This window comes from Babylonia areolata, chromosome 26 (assembly GCF_041734735.1).
Source record: "Babylonia areolata isolate BAREFJ2019XMU chromosome 26, ASM4173473v1, whole genome shotgun sequence".
NCBI classification, from domain to species: Eukaryota; Metazoa; Mollusca; class Gastropoda; order Neogastropoda; family Buccinidae; genus Babylonia; species Babylonia areolata.
In genome coordinates this window covers 2,397,569-2,412,500 of record NC_134901.1, presented here as the reverse complement: position 1 = coordinate 2,412,500, position 14,932 = coordinate 2,397,569, and the positions used below count along the sequence as shown (strand labels likewise).

Here is a 14,932-nt window from a genome sequence, read left to right as displayed (position 1 = left end):
ACCTAGTTTGGCTGACTTCAATGGAGGTGCATAAGCATTCAATAATCTGTATATATATATATATATACACACAGACACACAAACAAACACACACACATATATATATGTTTCTTTTTATTTGTCATTAATTTTCTTTTCTTCATTTGTTTTTATGCTGGGCATGTGCTGCTGCCAAAAAGCAAATCTGTACCTTAGTATAGACTAAAACGTGTGTGCATTCATATTTGTACTGTATTCGTAAAATAACTAAATAACTGTCCCTCACACCTCCCTTCTCCCAAACTGCTCTCCCCCCCCCCCCTCAACCCCCCCCCCCCCCAAAAAAGCAAACAACTACAGCAACAATAACAACAACAAAACACAAGCAGAAGAAGAAGAAAAAAAGCAAAAAAAATCTCTCTTGATCTTAACTCCAGGAATGAAGTATGTTTTTTGACTGTTCAATTGCTGCGCATTTTTGCTTTTGATATTCCCCCCCCCCTTTTCTGCTTTACATAATATTATTTCATGTTCCTTATAATGTGCTTTTGCCTTATGCATCATTAAGTACCTTCGATTCCATAAAACTGGTATATGAAAAACCGGAAAAAAAAAGAAAGAAAAAGAAAGAATATTTGGCTATTTTAATTTCCCCTCGTCAACCCCAAACTCAATATCAACATCTCAAACAGAACTCTGAAGAAACCTGGACAGCACACCAGATTCTGCAGATACTTGCTATCAGAAAAAACAAAGAATGCATCCTGAAAATTTGTGCTGCCCATGTGCAAGGGCCGTGATGAACGCCAAAGCCATAGGCGCATGATATAATATACATGCTCAGATGTTCCCCAGTTATCTGGAACAAAGCGATCTCGATTCTGATTTGGGACAACAATTCTTCCTCTTCAATTTTTGACCTCTGTGCTTCTTTTGAGGCCAGTTGCGTTTTATCTGCTCAAGAACCGTTATTTTCGCTGTGATTTTGCACTGACACGGAAAAAGGGTTCTTTTTCTATTTTCCTTTGGAACTGATCGTTTGGTAATTTCTTTTGTTGTTGTTGACATTTATGGCATTTATTCACTGGAAAAAGGTAACAGCAACATGACAAATCATAAGAGCTAAACAAACGCAAAAACAAAACATTCAAAAAGGGAAACCAGGGGGAAAGATTTGTGGGAGAAAAGGATGAAGAGCACCAAAAACAAAAGACAACAACAACAAAAAAAAAAGAAAAAAAAAAGAAAAAAGAAAGAAAAAAAGAAATACATGGAAAAAAGAAGAAGAAAAAAACACTCTCCCCAACCCCCCCATCCCCCCGGAAAAAAAACAAAAAAAACAACACACACACACAAAAATGAAAACTGAGCATTGAAACATTTTGTACATGAAATAATAAACCTATTCTTTTTTAAACAAAAGTTCAGCGTAATACACACATAGTATACATACACATACACACACACATATATACATATATCTATTCCCACATATTATACACACATACATATACATACACATGTATACATACAAGAACTGCTATTCTCAGTGCGATTTTGCTCTGACACGGAAAAAAGTGTTCTTTGTCTGCTTGCCAAATGAACTCGGGTCCAGAAAGACCACAGTTCCCGGTTTTTTTGGGGTTTTTTTCCTCACTTTTTTCCCCCAGGTCTCTGATGGTATCTCCTGTCGGACCGACAGATGAGTAGGCAGGCAGGCTTATCTGTTGGTGTGTGTCCTTATATGGGAGAAGAGGCCGATTCTCGATCCGCAGCAGGGTGTTGAAGGGCTAGCTCGTCGTTACGACATTAGACTGGTTGCCTGACCAGCACAGGTGACTTTTTTTTTTTTTTTTTTAGTGAGGAGGAGTTGTGCAGTCCCTTCTCCACTCTCTCACCTACCGACGGTCACAGTCCCACAGGTGCAGATACTGCCATGTGTAGAACGGCCTCGGCAGGTGCAGGTTTTTTCCTCAGAGTTCCGTCTCCTAGGAGGACTTCCAGCCAAGGATAAGAGCTCCCCCTGCCCTTTGGTCATCCTCTTCCGCCTTCACAGCTGTTTGGAAACATTTCCTCCTCCGCCTGGTACATCGTTGGGAGACTTCACATGCGGCAGGTAGTTCTGGGTTACATGGTACCAGTTGCTTGCAAGGGCTATGCCCCTGACCTGACACCAGGTCTGCCCTTTGGTCATCCTCTTCCGCCTTCACAGCCGTTTGGAAAGGTTTCCTCCTCCGCCTGGTACATCGTTGGGAGACTTCACATGCGGCAGGTAGTACTGGGTTACATGGTACCAGTTGCTAGCAAGGGCTATGCCCCTGACCTGACACCAGGTCTGCCCTTTGGTCATCCTCTTCCGCCTTCACAGCCGTTTGGAAAGGTTTCCTCCTCCGCCTGGTACATCGTTGAGAGACTTCACATGCGGCAGGTAGTTCTGGGTTACATGGTACCAGTTGCTGGCAAGGGCTATGCCCCTGAGACTTGAGCATTAGCACTGCTGTCTCCGAAATCAATGACTGACATGATCAATCTGCTCTGCTTCTCCTTCAGTTTTTCTGTTCAGACAGTCTGAAAGGGGCTAACAAACGCTAACAACAGTTTATCACTATGAGATGAGATGAGAGGGAAGAGAGAGAGAGAGAGAGTCAGACTGACAGAGGCAGAAAAACACACAGAGAGAGAGAGAGAGACAGACAGACAGAGACAGAGGGAGAGAGACAGAGACAGACAGACAGACAGAAAAACAAAGAGAGAGAGAGAAAGAGAGAGAGACTGAAAAACACAGTGACTGAGAGAAAGAGACAGAAAGAGACAGCTGAGAGAGACAGAAAAATAGAGAGAGTGACAGATAGAGACAGAGACTGAGAAACAGAGTGACTGAGAAAGAGAAAGAGAAAGAGAGTTGAGAGAGACAGAGACATGGACAGAGAGAGACAGACACTGAGACAGACAGACAGAGACAGAGAGACAGACACAGACAGAGTCTCTGTTCATTATGAACAGAAAGGGTTAATTCGCACTAACAGAGGTTTGCAGACAAATGAGGAAAGACAGTATGACACTTCGTTGTCATAACCTGAAAGGGTCTTTGAAAGACAGAGAGAGGGAGAGACAGAGACAGAGACAGACACAGAGAGAGACAGAGACATGGACAGAGAGAGAGAGAGACAGACAGACAGAGACAGAGAGACAGACACAGAGGCAAGCAGGGATGGGGCAGGTTTGCCATAAATCTCTTTGGAAGCAAAATTTACCCATTCTCCCGATAATGAAAATTCATATTCAACCATGTGAAAAATGTGCCTTTTTTCTTTCTTATTCTTTTTTTTTTCTTAAAAAAACCCCAACATTTTTATTCAGAAGACACCACATGAGTTTTAATACTCAAGCTCCACTTTCCTGATGATTCGTTCAGCAGTTCAGTGCATAGAAACCATAGATACAAAAATATAGCCTATAAGTTACAAATAAGGTGGGGCTCCCACCCCCAACTCTTGATGTAAAAAAACCTGTTAAAGTTGAAATCTTATTCAAGAAAGCCAATAAATTAAACATTCTACAAAGCGTCCTGTGTGAAATTTCCCTTTCTGAAAAGATGTATTAAAAAGAAAAAAAATCAAAAAAAAATCAAACAAACAAACAAAACAACAGCAACAATAAACAGAATCACTTCTGGGAAACTTCTTCAAAAATCGTCACTAATCTTACTTTGTTAATGGTTTTTGACGGATAACGCAGCTGTAAATAAGTGACTACCATTTTACTGTTGTTGTTGTTTTAATCAAACAGGTGCATCAGCATGTTTTGTTTCTGTTTTTGAGGTATTTGCCTGGCAAAACATTATAGTCTTCCATACATTCAAGCAATTTCACAATCAGGCAATTTGGATGTGATAAATTTCTCTTTTTTTTTATTTATTTGTTTTTGTTTTTTCAGCACACACTTTACAAAAACCATTAATAATTATGGACCAGTAAAGAAACATGGAAATCATTAAAAAAAAAGAAAAAAGAAAAAAAAAGGGTATCAGCACTACAAATTTATGACTTGGCATCAACAGCTATAACTCCTTACCCCCCTAAAAGTAAAAGACACATTCGTGAAGTCTGGCCCAGAGCGACAGTAAATACTTATGGACCTCTTGTATCCTTGTCCAATCCTTGTTTGACCAGCTACGGCCTTGACCTTTCACTTAAGTGGTTTTTAACATTTTTATTCCTCTTAAATTCAACAACTTGATCCCATTCTTTGCTGGATATGGACAAAAGTAAGCTTTGAAACAAATGACATGAACTTATAAAGCTGTTTTACACTTTTCATCTGGTTTGATTTATGCTATTTTGTCAAGTGACATGTATATATAATGCTGTTTTATACTTTTCATCTGGTTTGATTATGCTGTTATGTCAAGCGACATGTATATATAATGCTGTTTTGTACTTTTCATTTGGTTTGATTATGCTGTTATGTCAAGCGACATGTACTAAAATGATGTTATGTACATTTCAGCTGGTTTGATTATGTTGGTTCGTGTACATATTTTATAAATAATTCTTGTTCAGAGCTTTGTTCCTTTTATTTGTAATCAACTTAGGATGGTTTTGTTTTGTTTTGTTTGTTTAATGTGTTCATTTTAACAGGGGTGGACAGGGCATACATGTAACAAATAAACAAACACAAAAAAATCCCAAAATACAATCAATCAAAAAACAAACACACACACACATATCAAAAGATGAAAGTCAGCACTTTTTGTTCTTGTTTGTTGGTTTGTTTCAATTCATTTTCATTCATTTATTTTATTTATCTGTCTGTTTACTTAGTTATCAATTTAGTTTTTGGTATATGACCCTTTCTCGTATTCCATGCTCACAAGCATCATATCCCCATCCTATATTCTCATTTGAGTCTGTTTGGCATGGATCAGTGAAACAATGCACAATACAGAGTCACAGTTTATATACTGTATATATATATATATATATAGAGAGAGAGAGAGAGAGAGAGAGATAGATAGATAGATAGACAGATAGATAGATAGATAGATAGATGTATTTTTTTGATGGAAAACAAAATCTTTCTAAAAATGAAATATTTTTATCACCCAACTGAGAAAGCTTAAAAAAGACTGTCCACTCTGGGATCCTGATGAAAACAACAACAACAACACACACACACACAACACACATACACACAAACACACCACACACACATATATATCAATATGGGCAGCAAAGCTATTCAATACAAAGCATAACGGCTCATGGAAATCCGTCATGCTAAACTGGAAAGCCCTATAAATAAACATCTGGTCCCACTCATCTACTCAGAGTACAATGTTATCCAGAATCACAAGTTATGAACATTTTTGATGGACAATGACTGAGCCACCTAACCTAAGCATACAGAAAGGAACACGTGTGATGTGACAGGCTGACAAATGAAAACACAATTCATAAACCTCATTAACAAACCTGACAGGCTTTTGCGTGGGTGTGTGTGTGTGTGTGTGTGTGTGTGTGTGTGTGAGTGAGTGAGTGAGTGAGTGAGTGAGTGAGTGAGTGTGTGTGTGTGTGTGTGTGTGTGTGTGTGTGTGTGTGTGAGTGAGTGAGTGAGTGAGTGAGTGTGTGTGTGTGTGTGTGTGTGTGTGTGTGTGTGTGTGTGTGTGTGTGTGTGAGTGAGTGAGTGAGTGAGTGAGTGTGTGTGTGTGTGTGTGTGTGTGTGTGTGTGTGTGTGTGTGTGTGTGTGTGTGTGTTTCCCACATACATATGAAAGACATAAAATCTGCTAATTCAGCTCTTTTTTTTTTTAATTACTTATGCGTGTATATCATTACAGACATTTGAATGACATATCACATACACCCCCCCACACACACACAGAAACACTAAGTTACACACAAACAGTTGTCAAATTCATTTCAATATGCCAGCATATATTGTATTCATTTAAATAAGCCAGCATATATCGATCAATATGAGTGACAAATAAAAACACAAGTTCATACAGTACTGCATAAATCTGACAAATCTCACATCCTTGCCTCCGTGTGTCACTCTCACACACACAATCAACGATGATTTTTGTTACCTATGGGTGTAACTATAATTTTTTGTTATCTATGGGTGTAACTAAAGATTTTTGTTATCTATGGGTGTAACTAAAGATAGTAGGTGTAACTATACATTTCTGCTTCTTATGGATGTATATTGTGGCCTTATGTGCCTCAGCACATGAACAGAAAAGTGCACATAAAAAAACATCAATGAAGTCATGCATACAAAGCCTGGTATAAAATATGAAGTATACTTCTTTATTATAAACAATTTTGCCTCATATCAAGCCCCCCAAAACCCCAACATCCCCCAAACCCACCCAAAAGAGAGAGAAAAAACAGTATGAATGGATAGAAATAATGAGAGAACAAAACTGAGATTCATAAAAGAAAAAGAAAACTACCCTCCCCTCCCCCCCCCCTCATCCCCCTCCCGCAACAACCCCCCCCCCCCCAAATAACCACAACCACACACACACATACACATACAGACACACTCACACACACACACACACAGAGGTAAAATGGCCTGAAGAAACCAAATAAAACATCTAAAGATTTTGTTATTCTAAACTTTTTTTGTTGTTGTTGTTGTATTTTGTATTTGTATTTGTGTGCACGCGTGCACACACACACACACACACACACTCTGTCTCACACACATACACACTCTGTCTCACACACACACACACACATGACATACACACACTGTCTCACACACATACACACACACACACACACACTGTCTCTAACACACACTGGCACACACACACACACACACACACACACAATCACACAACACGACACAAGACAAAACAACGCCAACTCACTGATACACAAGGCGGCCAGGAGTCGGACAGCCATGTCCGGGGGGTCACAGGTCGGGAAGACAGGCTGCAGGCTGTAGTACGCAAAGGTCAGCGCCACGATGGCCTGGGCAGTTGGGCGGATGATTATCAGGTTCACCTGAAAAAGCACAGGTGAGACTGAAAGAATTTTGATGGGCGCAATAACCGAGTGCTTAAAGCGTTGGACTTTCAATCTAAGGGTACTGGGTTCGAATGTCAGTAATGGTGCCTGCTGGGTATATAGTGGAGATTTTTCCTACACCGCAAACATCTTGAAGCAGTGGGGAAAATAAAACGAATAGGATTGTCTGTCTCACATGCACACAACCACATATGGTGCACACACACACACACCCTCTCTCTCACACAGTCGCGTTCCCCCCCAAACACCCACCCAAACACACCATACAGACACTCACTAAGGATCCTTACCCACAACTGAAGGAAGGCACAGCAGGGCCCAAATGCCTCCAAGATGTAGGCATAGTCGCCACCGGAGCGTGTGATCGTTGTGCCCAGTTCTGCATAGCACACCGCTCCGATTAGCGAGATCAACCCACACAGACACCATATCAGAATGGACACCCCCACCTGCACAGAACACATTCCACTTTGATTAAATATATGAGTTGATCCTCTGTTCTTCACACTCTCTCTATTCCTGTCACACACACACACACACACACACACACACAGATATATATATATACACACACACACACACATATACACACACCACAAGCATACAGGTGCAAACATCAACGCATACACACAAGTAGGCATGCAAGTGAATATGTATATGAATTGATGCACATATATATATGTACTGTGTAAAAAAAAAACATAAAAAAACAACCTTTGTCTGCATGTCAATCTCACTATACTAGTGATGACAGATCTCCAAACCATTAGCCAGACAAATTTCATAACATACTGTCAAGCAATAAGCACACAGTCCATTGCAATGGTGATGTCAAGGTGCATAATCTATATTCTGTAAAAGGTTTTATGCTTCCACAACCCACTGTACACCAAGGATGAAGAAATCTTTAATGTGCCTATCTAATCTCCTGTTGTGCATAATTTTAGCTTGGTAAAAGGTTTTGTGCTGCCACAACCCACTGCACAGCAACAAGGATGAAGAAATTTTTAATGTGCCTATCTAATCTCCTGCTGTGCATAATTTTACATTTTTAGCTTGGTAAAAGGTTTTATGCTTCCACAATCCACTGTACACCAACATGCATGTGGAATCTTAAAAGTACATATTTAATCTTCTGCTGGGTATAATTCAAGCTCTGTAAAAGGTGTTATGCTTTTTTACAAGCCACTGTACACCAATATGGATGATGGGATCTTTAATATATGTATCAAGTCTTCTGCAGACCTGGACACATGAAGGGAATTAAGGCACCTGCAGCACTAGGTACACATGTTGACTCAGGTGATCAAATTTCCAACGTTGTACCACCAGGGAGGCTGCAACCAGGATTCGAACCCATGACCCTCAAAATGAAATCAGATGCTCCAATCACTTGGCTATGAAGTCTGTCACAAGTTCAGTTTCATTTTCCAAGTTGTACTTGTAGATCAAGATGACCATCAAGGCCATCTGGGGGCTAAGCTCTTACAGATTAGAGCTGAACTCTTACTGATTAGAGACAAACAAACAAAAAAATTCCACAAGCAAGTTTAGGACAAGATAACCCATTTAAGGTGACTTACTCAAAACCAGCTGATATTTTATCAAAGTACATACATGCACATGTAGGTTTTCGTTTTCTTTCTTTTCTTTTTGAACCAGTTATATTTCCTGAAATCTTGGCCCATATGTTAAAAACATTTTTGCGCATTAGAATGTTTGTTGGAAAAAAAAAAAGCTTAGCAAGCAGAACTTCACACACACAGACACAGACAAATGCACACATGTGTGTTCATACATATCATTATTATCCATAGAAACATAATATATGTAGGCTTATCTCTTCTATCTCTTATAAATATCTATTTCCACGTTCAAGTGGGTGCAACAGCCAAGTGGTTAAAGCAATGGACTTTCTATCTGAGGGTCCCGGGATCAAATCCCATTCACAGCGCCTGGTGGGAAAAGTGTGGAGATTTTTCAGATCTTTCATCCTTCCTCTCTGCTTCCTCCCTTTTCCTCAGACACAATTTGTGTGAGGTGTGAAATTTTTAATCCACATAACTGTCACCGTATCAGCAGATATATATTACAGAAATATTCATACAAATATACCACAAGTAAACTTCTCTCTTCACTCTCTTATAAATCCCTGTTGAAACTGAAAGAAATAATTTGTGAGAAGCATGAAGTTTGCAATCTACATGAACACTGTCACTGTATCGGCAGGTCACACATTCTTTCCCTGTACTTTCTCTGTTGAGACTCAGTTGCATAAATTTAATCCAACTGTTATCAATGAATGTGGCACCTGATGCGCCAAATGTATGATGTAATGAAACTAAGATTAGTTGTAAAAATGTCCTTGTTGTATGTGTCAATTTTCAGATATGGAAAAAAGAGGAAGAAGAAGAAAAAAAAGCGCAAGAGAAACGAAAAGCAATTTCCAATTTAAGAGTGCTGTGCACAAGAAATCTTTATGCGGAAAAAAAAGTACGTGTGGAATAACTGTAATCTTGCACTGTTGGGCCTTTTCTGTACTCAATTCACATTAGAAAATAACACAAGCTTACAGTTCGGCCAACAGCAAAATGAGAGCTGTAAGATCAACAGTTTATCTACTGCAATGATAATTCATGCAATGCTTAGTCTTTTGTGAAGGACTATGACTCTCAAAACTGGGAGGTAAGACTGCACTGGCTTTAAGTGTTGCTGCCATGGGAAGTAGCTGGCCTTTGGGGACCATCCCAACGTTGATTGTCTGAAAGCCCTCTTAGCCAAGAGAGTGAGGATGTAACTTGGGCAAGATAGTCTCCACCATAATCAAATTCTAGCTTGGATAGACAGGACAACAGTTACTTCCACTGCTGTTCTGACGGTCATAGTCAGACATGACTATCATAGTCATACATGTAAATGATGTGTACATGTACTCATTGATCCACGTTTCAAAGGGACCTAGTGGAGTTCCTTCAAAACCTCTCCTACACCACAATTAAAAAATAAACTGAAATAACAGGAGATGGAGCAAACACATGGCTTAGATTATAAAGTACATGGACTGTTGCGACAGGAACTGATTTTCAACCATGGTGAAGCAATGTCACTTAAGAAAACAAGAAACATATGTGAGTGGAAAAACCCCACTGGGGAAACAGCAACATATCAACAGTCTTCTGCATCACATGTGCCATCGTGATCCTTGGTGGACGAATAAACAGGGTTTTTGGGAAGAGAGAGAGAGAGAGAGAGCGAAAGCGAGATCATCAGTTCGATTTATGGATGTAAAAGGAAGTTTAGATCATGAAACTGTATGAGCGACATCTTCATGATACAATATTAAGGGTATTTTGTACGTAAAGCATCGAATACGAAAACTGAATATTTTAAAAGTATTGGCATCTGCATGTAGCCGTACAAGCTAGTTTTGGTTCCGGTTCACTGGAATAAAGTTTACCAAGTCGGAATCTGACCCATTTCTTTTGTGAGTAAAATCCACACCCAGTTCCTGCCCCACTTAGCCAAAGAGGCACGTCTAAGCTGAAATACATGGAAACGTGTTCAAACATATGCCTGCAAAGGTCGTTTGCCTACCGACTGTTTACTTCTTAGGCATTATTCGCTACACGCGCCGCTTCTCTTGTGGCAGCGACAAATCCTTCTTCCGAGCTGTTTCTGTGATTGGTTCCCCCCTCTCGCCTCCCACCGAAACATAGCAACCATTACCGCTTTGGGGTCTGGATTTTTACGCATGACTAATAGATTATCAATCGTCCTGTTTTGTTCTTTTGTGAATAAGAAGTGTGTGACATGCATAAAGAACTGAAAACGAACAACAAACAGCAGTTGTGTGATTAAAAACGACAACCTAACAACTAAATCTGCTCCGCCTTTCGGGAAAAGCCGAATCTCACACACGTGGACTGAGTATGGTGAAACAGGGAGAGCGCACGAACTGAAACTCACCGATCCTGCCCCTTCCAACACACCCCTGGGCGTCACAAATATCCCAGATCCTATGATAGACCCTATGATGATTCCAACTCCATTCATCAAGCCAATTTTCCGCTTGAGATGAACAGCTTCAGACGCTGACGAGGACGAAGAGCTGGTAGTTCCCTCAGTTGGGTGAAGGGCCCTGTTTTGGGCGTTCATGTTTTCTGCCATGTGGCTACTTTTTTACACAGTGGATCGAAGCTCCGGCTTTCTCACAAGCAGAGCACAATGTCTGTGTTTTGTCGACAGAGCTGATTTTCACTTCTTTCCGTTGCTCCAGGAGGATGTGTGACCAGTTGCGTCAGCCAGACTGTCCACAACTGAAACAAGATCGGACGACGAGTTGCATCAGCAAAGTCTTTCCTTCTTTCTCTCCGAGCTCGAACGCTGCAAGCTCGAGCGCTGCATGTTATCCGTGCGCGCGTGCTGGCCCAGTCACCATGCCGCGGTTTTTCATTGGCGGAGCGCGCGTGCACGACTGAACTGGGGACACTCCCCTTGCACGTGGACACACATGTCTGTTTGTGTCTCGCTCAGGTCAATGGTCTCACTTGGTCACTCTGAATCGCTTTCTGGTTGATTGCTCCAATTTGTTTTTGTCCCTTTATTTTTATCCCCATCTCTCAGTGAGGTTATGTTAAACTCTATATTTCCACACAAACTTTACATCACCACCACCCTTTTTCCGATTTTTTGGTTTTTGTTTTGCAAGGGGTTGTGTTTAGCGGTCCTGAGTAAAACCCGCCGCCGTGCCAAAGTGGTTAGTGTCGCGGGCTGACAATCCAGAGGACACGGCCGGTTTCGAACCGCATAAGGTGTAGAGGTATGGCTGGCTCCTCAGCCGCACCCACGGAATTGCCCGGAGTGTGTTTGGACTCAAATGGGAAGACTTCTTGTTCTTGTTCTTCTTCTTCTTCTTGTTCTACTTCTTCTCCGCTCCTTCCTCACAGGTTTGTCGGTTCTGTGTCAATTTCTAAGCCTGGGTCTCTGCAGATGGGTTTCCTGTCCGTTCTGCAGTGCTGTCAATTTTTTTTTTTTTTTTTTTGTGTCTCCCCCTCCGTCTCCGGCCCACAGTCCCTCCACTACAGCGGTTCCTTGCGGCGCAGTGTAACATGATAGATGGGAGAGGAGATCGAGCGGGATGGAGAAATGATGATGGAATCAAGGAGAGAAACAGGGGGAGACATCAACAATTGACCCGGGGAACAAATTAACGTGGAGTTGGAACAGAGTGGGAAACTCGTCACTGCAGTTTGATCCGTCGCTCACTGAGAGGTGCTAAAGCCAAATACAATGAACGCTCCGCATGTGGAGGAACTCTTTCCACTCTTTTTTTTTCTTTTCAGTTTTTCATTTTATTCAATGCCAAACAAAAAATTATTATTATTAAAAAAAAAAAAAAAATTGTGGTAATTACTACCGCCATCTGGTTTGTTCACTTGATTGTTGAACGTGCTTATGTGGTTGACAGTCGAGAGCTGAGGGGTGGGGGGTGAGGTGTGTGTGTGTGTGTGTGTGTGTGTGGGTAAACGAAGCGACATGACCCCATATGGGGGAGAGGGAGGAGGGCGTGGGGAGGGCTGGGGGTGGAGGAGGTAGACGCACGAGCTGCCCGTTGGGCAGAACGACATCATTTCAAGAGTTAGTGCACTGCAGGTCCGATTCGCCTCAGTAGTCCCGTTTCGCCTAATACTTGATCATGCCGCCACCCTCCATTGCCTCTTGAGTGTTTCACTCTGTCCAGTTTCGCCTACTCATCGGTCCCGTTTAGCCTAATCAGCCTCTCTCTGTGTCTCTCCCTCTATGTCTCTCTCTGTCTCTGTCTTTGTCTCTCTCTGTCTCTCTCTCTCTTATACGTAGTTTTGCTATGTATCTTTTATTATTTTATTTTTTAATTTTATTTTATTTTATAAAGCACTTCAATTAAGAGAAACACTTTCTTCTTAGATTCAATGGCGGTTTGTTGTGGAAGAAGTTGCGTTTGCTTATATTAACAACTGATTGGAATGACACATGCACGTAAAATTCTGTTATTACCCCCTATTCATACGGAGCTGTGGCCTTAATTGAATAAACCATCTCTCTCTCTCTCTCTCTCTCTCTCTCTCTCTCTCTCTCTCTCTCTCTCTGTGGTTGTGGTTGTTTTGGGGGTGGCGGTTGTTGAAGGAGGGGGATGGACGCACGCACACACACACACACACACACACGCGCGCGCACACACACACACACACGCCGCACACACACACACGCACGCACACACACACACACACGCACACACACACACGCACACACACACACACACGCACACACACGCACACACACGCACACACACACACACGCACACAAAGCAGGGCAACATTACAAAAAAATGTAATTCATCTTCTTTACCCAGACTGCATAAACGGCATGTATACATAGGTTCATTTAAAATGATATATCTGTAACTATGAGAAGCAATATTAGAAATACCAAATCTAAATTTTGTCAGTGCATATTTCATAGGCCTATATCTGTTCAGTCCTAACGCAATGTATGGCTCAATCACATGCGATGTTTTAAAAAGTCTAAACTGTGCGAATCTATCAATAGTTTGTATATGACCATACCAATCTTGCCACCTGCAATCAATAATACGTTGTCTGAAACACTTTAAGAAACCTGCAATATCTTCCACCCCCTGATTATCCCATATAAATGCAAAACCATAAGAATTTAAACACTGTCTAACACTCGTTGCCCCAAGTCTTCTTACCATTATTATCTAGACTGTATCGGATATCTCCCCAGTTCACCATAAACAAGATCATTTGGAGTTCGATTGTCTACATTAAGAAAACGTTTCACTGCAAACAAGTGTACTTTTTCTGTTACTGTTCTGTTTTCCAATCCACAGATTTCTGCTCCATACTGTAATATTGGCTGAACTTGCGAATCAAATAATCTAACAAATACACTAAAAGAGCTACAGTCTACTTTATACAAAATATGAAGAATCAAAATTACTGCTTTTTTTGTTTTGTTTTGTTTTTTGCTTTATTAGCAATGTCTTGACATGCAAAGTTGAAACTGAGTCTTGTTGAAAAATAAATCCCAAGGTATTTATATGCATTAACGACAGTTATTCTTTCGCTTCCATATGACCATCTTTGATTTCTTGCCAAATACCCTCCCTTACGAAAAACAACAATATTTGTTTTATCCATATTTAACTTTTAACTGTAAATTAGTTGCAGCAGTGTATAAACTGTTCAGTTGTCGCTGTAAACCAACTGTTGTTAGACAGCAAAATCATGTCATCAGCAAAAAGCAGAACAAACAATTCAATTAAATCAAAAGTAACACCATATGAGAGCAAGAGAGAGAGAGAGAGAGAGAGAGAGAGAGACAGACAGAGACAGAGACAGAGACAGAGAGACAGACAGAGAGACAGAGAAAACAGGTGTGAAGGTGGGCAGACTGAGATCATTACTTGTTTCAAATCATGAGTCACACACACACACACACACACACACACACACACACACACACACACACACACACACACACACACACACACACACACACACACACACACACACACACACACACACACACACACACACACACACACACAGAACAGGTGTGAAGGTTTCTAACAGACATCAGTGCAGGGGCCGGTCTCTTAATTAACTGATTAATTAGTCAGGGCATTGGAGGGCGGAGTCGCCACGCAGTAAATCTGTCAGAAATGGTCATTCGTATTGTATTGTATTGTATTGTATTGTATTGTATTGTATCGTATTGTATCGTATTGTATTGTATCGTATTGTATCGTATCGTATCGTATTATATCGTATCGTATCGTATTGTATTGTATTGCATTCTATCGTATTGTATCGTATCGTATTGTATTGTATTGTATCGTAATGTATC

At 40.8% G+C, this 14,932-nt stretch overlaps 1 protein-coding gene across 1 annotated transcript in view; it reads right to left on the bottom strand.

Annotated features, from left to right (window-relative positions):
• Positions 1–11,344, bottom strand: part of LOC143300560 (large neutral amino acids transporter small subunit 2-like) — a 58,069-nt gene extending 46,725 nt beyond the window's left edge. Inside the window, exons 1-3 of the mRNA XM_076614317.1 lie at positions 10,991–11,344; positions 7,315–7,473; positions 6,865–7,000 (exon numbers count right to left, since the gene is read on the bottom strand). Of these exons, the coding sequence (XP_076470432.1) occupies positions 6,865–7,000; positions 7,315–7,473; positions 10,991–11,191 (496 nt within the window). The 5' untranslated portion in view covers positions 11,192–11,344. The remainder of the gene's footprint in view (positions 1–6,864; positions 7,001–7,314; positions 7,474–10,990) is intronic.
• Positions 11,345–14,932: the final 3,588 nt, after the last annotated feature.